Here is a 13058-nt window from a genome sequence, read left to right on the forward strand (position 1 = left end):
CCTTGAGGTCCCTTTCAGCGTGGGGATTCTGTGATTCTGGGTCTTTCATGTCCGCCCACAGAAACAGAAGGTGGTTTATCACTGGTTTGATGTTAGGTTTTCCTGTGATGTAGTGTCCTTGCTTTTAATGCATTTGGGATAAGTTTCCCGTTATTAATGATCTGTAGAGGCAGGTTACACTGAAGAACACCACAGCTCATTATTTTTCATTTGATTTATTTAATATACAATGTTACATAGTGTTACACATTATAGGTTTTAAACAGTGGTGTTAGAAACTAGAAAGAACATAATTAAAACCTACCTTTTAGTGGTTTATTCACTGATTACAAATAAGGCTACTCGTTGTAGATAGCAAGCGTATACATATTGATTAGAAAATATAACATCAGTTCTACCAGCTTTTTCTATCATATCTAAATATTTGTTTCCTACTCAGAATTTATTGCTGTTTGGCTAGAGATTAAATTAGAATGAAATAAGAAATACTTGGAAAATAGTGGGGAAATGTATCTGTAGATGACACAGGAGATAGCGGATTCTCTGCTGTTTACAACTTGTTTAGCTGTTTACAGATGGTAGAACCATTTGATTTGATGGCATTTCATACTTTCTTTGTGTGGAACGGATAGAGAGGGAATAAGTTTTACAGTTTTGTTAAAACATAGCAAATATAATGTTACATTGAATTAGGAAAACACAAGTCATGAGATGTGACTGAAACATCTGTTACAGCATCTGCTTCTTCATTAATCACCATCTTAGTTCTTGTCAAAAGCCTTGTCAGGGCATATTCCTCAATTAGGTCTAAAATACCCTCAATGCTTTAATAAATAGAATTTTGGGAATAATTTAATATTTTTCAAGACTGCTGACTTGCTGTGTGTGTGTCAGAATTGCTATCAGTTCATAGAATCCAATTGTACAAATCTTGTTAATGCTGATTACTCAGAGTACACAGCACTACAGGGAAGCAGTGCTGCTATAGAGCTGCTTGCTCACTGGCTACCACTTCTGTTGAAAAAGAAATAAATTAGAAATACTCACTTTAACCTCATTTACTTTTGCAGAGGCAGAATTGGGAAGCCCAGACCATACACATAGAAATGTAAAGCCCTGAACTCACCTCTGTTGTTTTTGTAACCATTTTACTGCAGTGCTTTCATGGCTGTAGTTGTTTACAAGATCACACACTTGTAGGTTACTACATATGATACATGCTGTATGATTTATCTTTCATGTATTAAGGTGTTTTTCATGTAGAGGTGTGTTTACCTCCTGACCTCAGTGAAAAGGATTCTGTAGAAGACTTGGAGACTCTCATTGAAATTGCATCTAGAAATATGCAAAGAGTTTCACAGTCATTAAGCCTGACTTTGTGACTGGGAGTTTAACATCTCATGACTACACTGTTAGGTTTCTTTTTTCCTTAGTCATGGAATTAGTTAGAGTTGGGAAGGACCCTCAGATCATCTAGTTCCAATCCCCCTGCCATGGGCAGAGACTCGTCAGCCAAGGCTCTGTCCAACTTGGCCTTGAACACTGCCAGGGGGCTGTGAACCATAACTCTGCTGACCTTTTCCAGTGCCCCTTCTATTGAAATCTGTTATTAGCTATTGTGAAAGGATTGGTGTTGGCCTTTTCTGGATGGAGAGGATGAGTAGTATCCTTTTTACCTCTTGACTCCTGTAGAGGGAGGCATTACCCACTGGATTTTCCCTTCCAGTCTTCCATGTGGAATTTTCTGATGCTGCTTTCTGTTTTCCTGAGTGTCAGCTAGATACTGATCTGAATAAACTCTTGGGTTTTAATTTTATTTCATAGCTCTTCTGTCACTCAGCAGGATCTACGCAGATCATATGTCTCTATGTTTTGCAAGTTAAAAAGCCTGGGATAAAGTGTAACTTTATTCAGTTGGTGGATTGGATTCTATATGAAAACTGTTGTAGTATTAAATCAGGTAATTAGATCTCAGACAAGAAATTGAATCTCAACTGCTGACAAGCCCACACTGAAGTCTAAAAAGCTATTGCATATTCAGTTTATGTATGATATAATGAATGAACAATACTAAGCTCTCAATAGCTGAAGTTATTAGGTTGTCAGAGCTAAAAGAGGTGCAAACAGGAGTTAAAGCATTCGTAGGCAGCACCTTGATGACAGAGAGCTCTGAAATGTGGAATTTCCATTTAATTAACAAAGCAAAAGTAACCAAAATTGTGTCCGGTGGTGAGTTTTTTGCGTGTTCTTCCTGGTTCATTCGCCTTAATACTGGAAGGATGGGGAGGAGACAGAAGGGAGAGAGCTGAGAATGCTTCTGTTTTAAAAGAGTAAGTAAGCAAATGCAGTGTTTAATCCAAATAAGTTTTCTTGAAATTCCTTATGTTGAACAACTCCGACCACTTCTGTCAAAATTCTACTTATCAAAACCATTGAATAAATAAACCACTTTGTGTGTATTTTGTTACACTGCAGACAGCTTAAAGTTTGTAGAGTTTTTAAATGTATAACTCTTCTGGTTTTGTAGTGTTGAATGATTTATCCTGATAAGCAAATGGATAATTGGTCAATAAGTGCAGTGTGTTTCTTAACATCAGGATTTCTATCCTCAATTACTTGATCAGAATTGAGCTCTTTAATGCTGAAGGGCTCTATTAACTTTTCCAGTGTGTTTACTAAGCAGTACCTGCAGGAATGGTGGAATAGTTGTTATTATGGGAATATAATAGTGTGCAAACGCAGAATCATTTAGGACTCAGTCAAAAAGCAATTTGTGGAAAAGTAACTCTGAAAATAACATTATTTTTTTAACCTGGAGGTCTTCCTCTAGATTGCAGCACGTTGACTCCTTTTTGATACAGAACACAGGAAAATAAGAGAAACATTTTGACACAGGACACATTGTTCTTGGCCATAGAATCATAAATGGTTTGGGTTGGAAAGGACCTTAAGGTCATCCACTTCCAACCCCCTGCCATGGGCAGGGACACCTCACAGTAGACCATGTCACCCAAGGCTCTGTCCAGCCTGGACTTGAACACTGCCAGGGATGGAGCATTTACCACTTCTTTGGCAACCCATTCCAGTGCCTCACCACCCTTACAGTAAAGAACTTCTTCCTTATGTCCAATCTAAACTTCCCCTGTTTCAGTTTAAACCCATTCCTGCTTGTTCTGTCGCTGCAGTCCCTAATGAAGAGTCCCTCTCCAGCATCCTTGTTAGCCCCCTTCAGACACTGGAAGCTGCTCTGAGGTCACCACACAGCTTCTCTTCTCCAGGCTGAACAGCCCCAACTTCCTCAGCCTGTCTTCATGCTGGAGGTGCTCCAGCCCCCTGATCATCCTTCTGGCCTCCCCTGGACTCGCTCCAAGAGCTCCATGTCCTTCTTATGTTGAGGACACCAGAACTGCACATGTATCTTCCTATGTGCAGAGATACTGAGAACACAGAATCATAGAATAGTTAGGGTTGGAAAGGACCTTAAGATCACCCAGTTCCAACCCCCCTGCCATAGGCAGGAACACCTCACACTAAACCATCCCACCCAAGGCTTCATCCAACCTGGCCTTGAACACTGCCAGGGATGGAGCACTCACAACCCCCCTGGGCAACCCATTCCAGTGTCTCACCACCCTAACAGGAAAGAATTTCCTCCTTATATCCAATCTAAACTTCCCCTGTTTAATGCAAGCCAATAAGGCTATTCCAATGATATTTTATTAAAATTACTATTTATGGGATGGTTGTTTAATATATCAACTTGAGATAATGGTCTCTTCTGTGGTTTCAGTTTGTGGTGCAGAATAGGAAGTGTGGGAACAGAAGAGTGGGATAAATGTATCTGGGGAGGAGGTTATGACAACCCTCTGATGGAGGAGACTAAGTGGGATCAAGAATCCAGTGTGATAAATTAGAAAACATAATGAAGAAAATGATTTTCAACCCTAATTTCTTCACATTCATAACTTGGAACCCAGTAAATAAGCTTCATTTCTGTCACTGAAATAGCGGAATTGTGTGCTTGTTTTCTCTGGCAGCAAATTTCCTGTTAAAAATGAAAGGTAACACATTGAAATACTGGATTAAGTAAAACTCCATAACAAAATGTGACAAGAAATCTGCAAAGCACAACAGAAGTAACAAATATTTCTGATAAGGAAACAAAACCGATTTGAAATGTGAACTGCTTTGCATAAGGTCATATGATGAGCATTAAAGATGACTAGTAGGAAATACAGTCTTTATATGGATAATCAGGAATTCCAGTAGTCCAAGAACCGTGCCAGAACCACAGAGGAATTCTAGAAGGTTATGGCCAGTTGTATTTTACAGCAGTGTGGAATCAGAACTTCAACAATTCACTGTCTTGGTCCAAAAAAGTTGTTTTTAAGGCATTTTGTTTGCAGATTTCCTCAGTTCAGACGGTCTGAAGCCTACTTTTCTCTTGTAGAATGGCTGTGTTGAGTTTACTCTGTAACTTACTGTTTTTCAGGGGAAAAGAGAGAGGGTAAGACTGGTCAGTGCAGGGTGTATAGCCAGCATGCATAACTGCAGGTATATAAAAACACATACAAAACATTAAATGTTTAAAATTAAAGATATAGTGGAAATAAACCTCAAAATAAGCTCATGCAAGTGGTAAAGCTGCTTTGTTTCATTTTTGGCAGTAGGGGAGGATACAGTTCATCCCAGGTGCTATTTGCTGCACTGTGAACTGTACTGTTTTCCCTACAAAATAAGCAAAGGCCATATAAGAGTCAAGCTGCATTTGGAACCAACACATTTCCTGCAAAGTCTGATTTGTCAGGTACGGAATTTCCACAGGACGGTTTCTTAAACCTTTAGTAAGATCTTTACCTCTCTCGTTCCTCTACATATTTTTCACACTTACCCATTGTTTCTACTCTAACATGCTGCAAAGCACCTAAAGCCTTGTCAGATTTTAACCAGTATTTTAACAACTTAAGTTCTCAGATTATTCATGTTGCTTCTTGCCTAGGAAAATATATACTGAACAGCAACACATCTCATAGCCACAGTGTCACTTTAGTAACCTAAAGACTCTTACTAACAAGTCTACTCTTCTGCTGCTTTCAGGAGAGCTGTGCAAGAGTGCTGCTGTTCCGGGGAGCTGACAAGGAGATTAAGAACTACAACAGCCAGTCTCCATTTCAGGTAAAAAAGAAACACCTCTTCCCTCTGCCACTCAGAAATATTTGGAGGAAAATCTCACATGAAGTTGGTTTTGTGGAGAAGTTACACTGCACAAGGCTGAAAACAGCCGTAGAGTAAGATAACTGCCAGTTTGAAAACTGTGCCTTTTGTTTAATGCCATAAGTGAAGACGGTATTGAAATAACTAAGAATGAGAGAAAACCACATTCCCTTAGCTGATCTGGTGACATTGTCAATGAGTTTGAGAATTATATGAGCTGCTGATGACAAAACATGAAGTCATTGGTATCCTGCAGTCCAATGCTTTGTGATTATCTCCAGTCCCATGTAAGAGACATCGAAGAGTCCATTTAACAGACATCCAAGGAGTGACCAGGCCACTCAGCTTTGCTTGGCCCTGGTTTACTTAGCCAGAAAGAAGGTCTTCCTTCCTTGGATGTGAGGCCAGAGAGCTAGGTCAAGTTTCAGGATGGGATTGCTATAATGCACTGTCAGTGGTAAAAGTTGAAGCTGTCATTTCCATCTCCAAAAGAAAATAAGTGTTTCTTCAGATTAGATGATTTTTCACTATTAAAGTATTTTTCTGAAAGCTCTATTAAAATCCAAATGGAAGAAAATTGTTTGTCCAGAGGGTTGTCAGGTATGGCTGACAACCTTAAGCTCTTATTTTGAAGCAGTCTTAATTAGCCTGGATTTTGAAGGAACATTCATAATGCAAACTGACATGTGAGAAATAAGGATGAAAGCTGCAATGTTGTAAGAAAAAGGAACAGAAAGAATTCTTTTCAAGTTATGGAAAAAGGTGCTTCTGGAAGAAGGATGGCACAGTGCCACTGAAAGGTACTGTCCTGGTGTGAAATGTGAGGGGCTATTTCCCCAAATCAAGTAGTCTTTCAATCAAAAGAAATTCTGCTTTACCTTCGCTTGTCGTATCTTTCTCATTACATCCTCAGCCTACTTTGGATAATGCTTGAGTAGAATTCAGGGGTGCTTTTGCTCTTTTTTCATGCTTTGACAAGTGAAATAGTTGAAATACTGTGTCCATGTGGGATTCTGAGTTGCCTCCTCAAAAGTTGTGTGTAGAAAACGCCTCTGAATTTCAGGCTTTCAAAACGCAGCCAAATAATTCTGTATCAGTTTAACCATCTCCATATTTTGAATGTTTTCTGGGTGTAAGTTGTGTATCTCAAGCCTGCAAATCTCAGACAGTTCATTGTTTATTTTTGGGACCATTTTCCCAAGACTGGGAAAATGGTGCATTAACAGTTTAATTTCAGGCACCATGTTTGAACTGCTGATAGTTTGCCATCTAAATATATACTCAGCACGAGAGTACATAATACTTATCACTGCACCTTAGAAGTATGGAGTGGTTAGGAAATGGACTAAGAGGAAACCTTGAATGTTAAGAGGGGTGGGTTCTGGTGTCATCTCTTTGCTCTTTTTAATTTATATCTTTGAGATTAATTTTTCTTTTTGTTCTAGTATTTTATGTGGGGGAAGGTAAATGGCAGGTTGAATAGTTTGCATTTTTCTTCCTCTTTGTATTGACTCTTCTTCCTCTTAGAACACAAAAATACAGGGGGAAAAAGGCAGAGAAGAAAACATTTTGAAGGCTAGAGGCGATGGTTGTAAGGCTTCAAGACGTGAAGGATGAGTAACCAAAGCCAAATAAAACTAAGGGAGCACAGGAGACAGATGGAATAATTTTGGGAGAAGGGTATAGCTGTGTAAGTGCATTCAGTGACCAGTGAACTATCTCATGGCCCTATGGAATAAAATCCTTTCTGTTACCATTTATTATATGTTACTAAATAATATTATACAATATTATTATGTTTTATATGTTATTTTATATTATATGATCATCCCACTGTGCTGGGCATTGGTGAGGCTGCACCTTGAATCCTGTGTTGAGCTCTGGGCCTCTCATTACAAGAGAGACATAGAGGTGCTGGAGTGGGGCCAGAGAAGGGCAATGAAGCTGGTGGAGGGCCTGGAGCACAAGTATGATGGGGAATGGCTGAGGGACCTGGGGGGTTCAGTCTGGAGAAGAGAAGGCTCAGGGGGGACCTTATTGCTTCCTACAACTGCCTGACAGGAGGATGGAGCCAGGACTGGGCTGGGCTCTGCTCCCAAGGAACAAGGGATGGGACAAGAGGAAATGGCCTCAAGCTGCACCAGGGCAGGTTTAGATGGAGCTGAGGAACAATTCCTTCCCGAAAGGGTGCTCAGGCATTGGAACAGGCTGCCCAGGGCAGTGCTGGAGTCACCATCTCTGCAAGTGTCCCCACACTGTGTAGACAAGGCCCTCAGTGCCATGCATTAGCAGTGGCCTTGGCAGTGCTGGGGTTAACGATTGGACTTGGTGATCTTAAAGGTCTTTTCCAACCTGGTTGATTCTATGATTCTGTGTTACACTTCTGGTGGTTGGGCTTTGGACTTCCCCTGGCATGGACTGGCTCTTAGTTTGGCTTTGTTTTATCCTTTCTAAATCTATGTACTTAAAATAAGGAAATTACTTTCCATCCTTTTACTTCATGGTGCCTTACTTTAAGGGGCAGGGAATGTAGGAAAAGTTCTAGTTTGTATGGCTGGAGTGAGTAGAGAAAACCCTGATGCCAGCACTGCAATAAAGCAGCATTAGAATTAATTCTTGGCCATCTGTTGCTGACCCAGTCGATCAAACACCACAAGCGGAGCTGTTATAAAATTATGCAGAATCCCCTTGAGTTAATAGGATTTTGCATACTAAAAATGTTTACTCATGTAATCAGTAGCAAGGAACATTGAAGCCTCTCAGATGTACATAATGAGACCGGTTGTAGCTGCAGCATCTATTCCTTTGAGTAACCTCCATTATGTTCCTTTCTCAGAACTCTAAAAGGGTGATTCTTTTGAATTGCTGCTGAGAAAATTGATGATATGAAAACTGTGCTATTCTGTAAAACAAAAGCATCCAGACATGGAAAAATTTGTGTGTTGCTTTCAAGGCCTGCCAAAGCTTTATTTGGATGAAAACGAGCAGCATGAGTTTGTACCTAGCATTAGCTTCAATGAATGTAGTGTAATTTTACCACCAGAGAGGATGTGCCTGTGTTCACTTCTTACCAAGTCACAGTGTTTATTAAAACAAGTGTGGATTTATTGGCTCATATGGAAGGAAAACTAATCTGGGCTGAACTTTGTTTCCATTTCATTCAGGTATACCACACTGTGTGAACATCTCTGCTTGGGATCTTTTCAGTGTCTAGCAGAGTTAGTGTTGGAAGGTCTAGCAAGGTGTCGAGACCATGAGAAAGTTTGTCTGTATTTCCTAATGAAGCGCTTACGCATTTATTAGCTACCTTTGAAGGAACGTGTTTCGTCCTGACTGATTACTGGGGTCCATTAAGTTAGTAATCAGTGTTGAGTACGGTTGATGTCACCTGTAGCTGAAAGTCTGTGACTGTCAACTGTGATAGACTGTGCTGATAGGCTGTACCCTGCAGTCACAGAATGTGGGTCAGCAGGAATTCTACAGAATAATAGAATCACAGAATGGTTTGAATTAGAAGTGATCTTAAAGCTCATCCAGTTCCAACCCCCTGCCACGGGCAGGGATACCTTCCACTAGACCAGGTTTGCTCAAGTTGGCCCAACCTGGCCTTGAACACTGCCAAGGATGGAGCATTTCTCTATATGTCTTTTTGTAGGGTCTCTTCCTTCCCCCCCCCCCCCCCCCCCCAGTGAATAAGTATTAATGCTTGTATGGATGTGGGATAAATCTCCTCCCTCTGTCCTCCCTGTGGATGTTTCAGGTGGATTGGGGCAATTCCTGCATCGCTGTGACCAAGTGAGGAAATTGTGTTGCTGTGTTTTAGTTAAAGGATGAGCAGCAATTAGAGGTAAAATGAAACCTGTGCCACATCATTATATTCTATTGCCAGCTCTGTTTATCCATCGTTCTCTTACCCATCCCATCCTGGCTGGGTAACCTAAGTACCTTACACACTAGTTATTCTGTACTAACAGATGGAAAAAAAACCATTGGTATTACAGATCTGCAAATGCTACCTAATAATAAACTGTTACATACATGGGGCTTGGCCATTTTTCCTTTGAAGCAACTAAAATGGAAGCAAGGATGTGCTTTCCTTCATAGGAGTGAAGTTGGATGTGCCCTCAACCTGCTGTGAGTACTGCTTGTGCCTCCACAGCAATTCGTTTATACCTTACAATAGAACTTGCCAAAACATGTTTGCCACCGACACACAGTACATGATTTACAGTTCTCATACACTGGCTCACAAATGCTGAAATGTAATTTCTGTTCCAGCTATAGGTTAACTTTAAAGTTTCCAGTTGTTTTAGGGTTTATTTTGCTTTTATAGTTTCTATTTTACTAGTAAAACACAAAATACCCTTTCAGAAAAATAGGATATCCTATCAACATCCATAGTTTTCCACTCATTACATGTGCTCTTAGATTAAAATAATTTCTTTCTTACCTGGAAAATAATAATCCAGTAGTTTGGAAACTTTTTTCAGTTTTGCAGTGCTTGCAAGCTGTTGATATTCTGTTGTGTAAGTTAAAATGAACCTTGTTTATCATGTTTTTCCTTTTTCTTTTAGTAGCAGAAGCTCTATGAGTAATTCATGTGATTTCATATGGACTATACAGCACTTTCAAGCTTAGTGCTAATAGTTTGTCAGTGTTTTTAAAGCACGTGTTCAAATATACAGAATTCAAGATGTCATTTAGTGAATTCAAGATGGCGTTTAGTGATACCTTTTAATGGCAGAGTTGTACCTGAGAATGATTTCTCTTAGGTGTACCTTAGTGTTGATCATTGCTGTCCCAGACCACTGTGGGCTCTCATTGTGCTGATGTTACATAGATGACAGGAGGAGCATCAGTCTACAAGCTCCACTGCAGGTAGAACTGTTCCTTTCAGTGTGGTGGCTGTACAGCTATTTTCAACTGCTCATATTTTTGCCAGGTTTGAGTCATTTGAAATGAAATTTTTCCATGTCTGGTATCAGGCAGCATTGTTCAGAAAAACAAAATGATTCAGCTGTTTTGGTGGATGCGTAAGGGAAAACATGTGTTGTTTTGCTCATACTGAAGAACTCTGTTGACCCATCTCTCCCTGTCCCATCTCCCCTGTTGTGTTATGTTGTTTTGATTTGTTTTCTTTAATTGCCCTGGATGTTGTTGCTGATCTCCATCTTAATATTATGGTTGTGTAAACTGGTTTGCAGTCCGACTCAAACAGAGGAGCTCCAAAGCCAGAGTGCATGTTTGGTTGCTAAGCTGGCTGGGGGGGATAGAGTCAGGCACAACTGGGCATGGGGAAGTGAACACTGAGCTTGGAGGTGGGTGAGACAGCACGAGACTGGCTGGGAGCCTGAAAGAGCTGGAAGAGTGAATGGAGCAAGACCATTTGTTGGAGGTTTGAACTAGATGGTCTTTAAGGTCCCTTCCAACCCAAACCATTCTGTGATTCTAAGATGGAGAAGAGTCTTGGGGACATTTTTAATCGTCAAGGGCAGAAGACAAAGAAAATGAGATTAGAGAGAAAATGGGGACTAACTGTAGGAGAAGGAAGGCTTGCTTGGGTAGTGATGCTGGGGAGGAAGCCTCAGACCTGGGAGATGAAGCTGGATGGCCAGGGAGGATGGGGCTTTCATAAGGTGGATGTGCACACAGTGCTCCTAGCCCTGCTAGTGGGCTGAAAAATCAATTTTATTATCCAGCATATCACTAGAATGGCTTCTCAAACCCCAATTTTGATTTAGGTTATTATAATTCTTAAATTTCTATCTTTTTTGATGAAATTTACAGGCAAAGGACAAGAAGTTATTCTCAGGTATTGTTTTGCCTCTGACTTTCGAGAGGGTGAAATTCAGATTTTAAAACAAAATCTCTGGGTGGTGCCACAAAAAGGCATCTTTATAAATACTTAGCAAATATAAATAATGTTTTCTCTCTTGGTGTTAAAATACGTAACTGGCAATGGAGCAGGTGAATTACGCAAGGACAAATATTTGTTTTCATCCTTATTCCTTTCCTGGAGCACCAGGGTGAAGAATATGTTATTGAATATTGGGTATTACTGGCAAAGAAATATAGCTCTCTTCTCATGCTGCATTCTGCCTTTAGTCAGACTTTCAGCTTTTGTCCTGATTTGAGTCAAATAATGGAATTTATTCATACTTGCTTTGGTGGTTTAATTTTTTGTGTGTTGATCAGTTACATTGTTGTTCGTAGTACAGTAATAATAGGTAAAGGCCAATCTGTCGTGGAAGTGTATGGTCTAATTCGCACTTAGTCATTTGTCATATTTAGATGCTGATAGGAAAAGATTTAAGATGTTAATCATATAAAACCCCCAAAAGTACTAGAATAAATCTAATAGTAAATTCTGCAGAATGGCTTTTGAATATTTGGGCACAGAGGTATTAGTAACAATTGCATTTACCATTTTTAATTCTACACAAGTGACCATCGCAGAACAAACTATGGATTTTGCCTTTGAAAATAAGGAACTATGAATGTTTATATGCAGAACTACCCAACATACATTCGTCTTATAAAGACATAATTAAAATAAACTAAAAAGGAGGAGTCTTATGGTGATATATCCAGGTGCAAACAAGGATTAGTTGTGATATATTTTCTCATCACTTACCTTGGAGTGCTATTTATACAGAGGAACACATGTTCTCCTTTGAGAAGCAGGAGTATTTATGCTTTTGTGATACTGATATGGGATCTGTCAGGGTATTAAGGGAAATGTTGGCAAATGAACGTATTCCTGAGAATAGTAGGGATACAGGATGCTGTTCCAAGTAATGCTTCCAATGGGTAAGTGCTTGATAGCAAGTTAGAGGTGACCTCAAGTGTCAGCAGGTTTCCTGCTGTTGTCAGGTTTGAAGTATTGACAAACCATGAGGCAGATGCTTCTCCTGACTGGCACATGAAGTGCAATGTCCAAGGTCCACTATTTGATTCATGATCCAGGTGGTGACAGGAAGAAAAAGCTGAAGTAATGTTCCTGCTGAAAACATGAAACAGCAAAGATGCTTCTTCCTCAACTGCTTCTGAAGATGCTACAGCTAATTTTGAAGCCCAAGGGTCTTTCATTAATACTCTTGCTTGGCTTAATAAGGGCTGGGTATGACAAGAAAACAGGAGCAGAAAAATACATGGGTTGGAGATCCAATCACCTTGACGCAGAGGTGGTTTGCATAGCGCTGGCTGATCACTCCTCACCTTTATTGTAACCTGTGTCATTTTTCAGAAGAGAAGACAACTGGAAGTGATACAGGGAAACAGAAAGAAATGAGGTGATCTGATTGTCTTTTATTGAGTGGCAAAATATTGCCATGCTTGGGAAGGCTAAAAATACTGCAGAATGTGTCTTTTAAAAAAAGCTGTTGTTGCTGCACAGTTGTTCTGTGACTGTAAACTTATGGAGGAGTCTCCATGAGACAGTCTTGTATTGAGCTCCATGAAAATGATCCCAGACCTTTTTCCCACCTCCTGTGCTTTCTCTCCCCGCCCAGGTAGGGGTGTCCTGCTGAAATGCCTCAGGTGTTCCCACATGCAGCAGGATTTCCCTGGGAAAATCAGTGTTTCTGAGGTAGCTAGGAGCCAATCTGTTTTTCCACCAACTTCCAAAAGCTTGGAAGCAACTGAAGCTAGGTTATAACATGGTGACATGGTTTAGTGTGAGATGTCCCTGCCCATGGCAGGGGGGTTCGAACTGGGTGATCTTAAGGTTCTCTCCAACCCAAACTATTCTATGATTCTATAAAAGGGGATGAATTCAGCAAACTGAATTGTAAAGCTCACCACCACTTGTTGCCTCAAAGAAAGAGGCTCATGTATGATGCAGA

General features: G+C 40.2%; 1 protein-coding gene across 2 annotated transcripts in view; it reads left to right on the plus strand.

Moving 5' to 3' along the window:
• SHANK2 (SH3 and multiple ankyrin repeat domains 2) overlaps positions 1-13058 on the plus strand; it is a 366357-nt gene that overhangs the window by 60127 nt on the left and 293172 nt on the right. For both annotated transcript variants that reach the window (XM_065685197.1, XM_065685198.1), the window contains one exon: positions 5098-5175. In XM_065685197.1, coding sequence (XP_065541269.1) covers positions 5098-5175 — 78 coding nt within the window. The remainder of the gene's footprint in view (positions 1-5097; positions 5176-13058) is intronic.

Source organism: Lathamus discolor, chromosome 6 (genome assembly GCF_037157495.1).
Source record: "Lathamus discolor isolate bLatDis1 chromosome 6, bLatDis1.hap1, whole genome shotgun sequence".
NCBI classification, from domain to species: domain Eukaryota; kingdom Metazoa; phylum Chordata; class Aves; order Psittaciformes; family Psittacidae; genus Lathamus; species Lathamus discolor.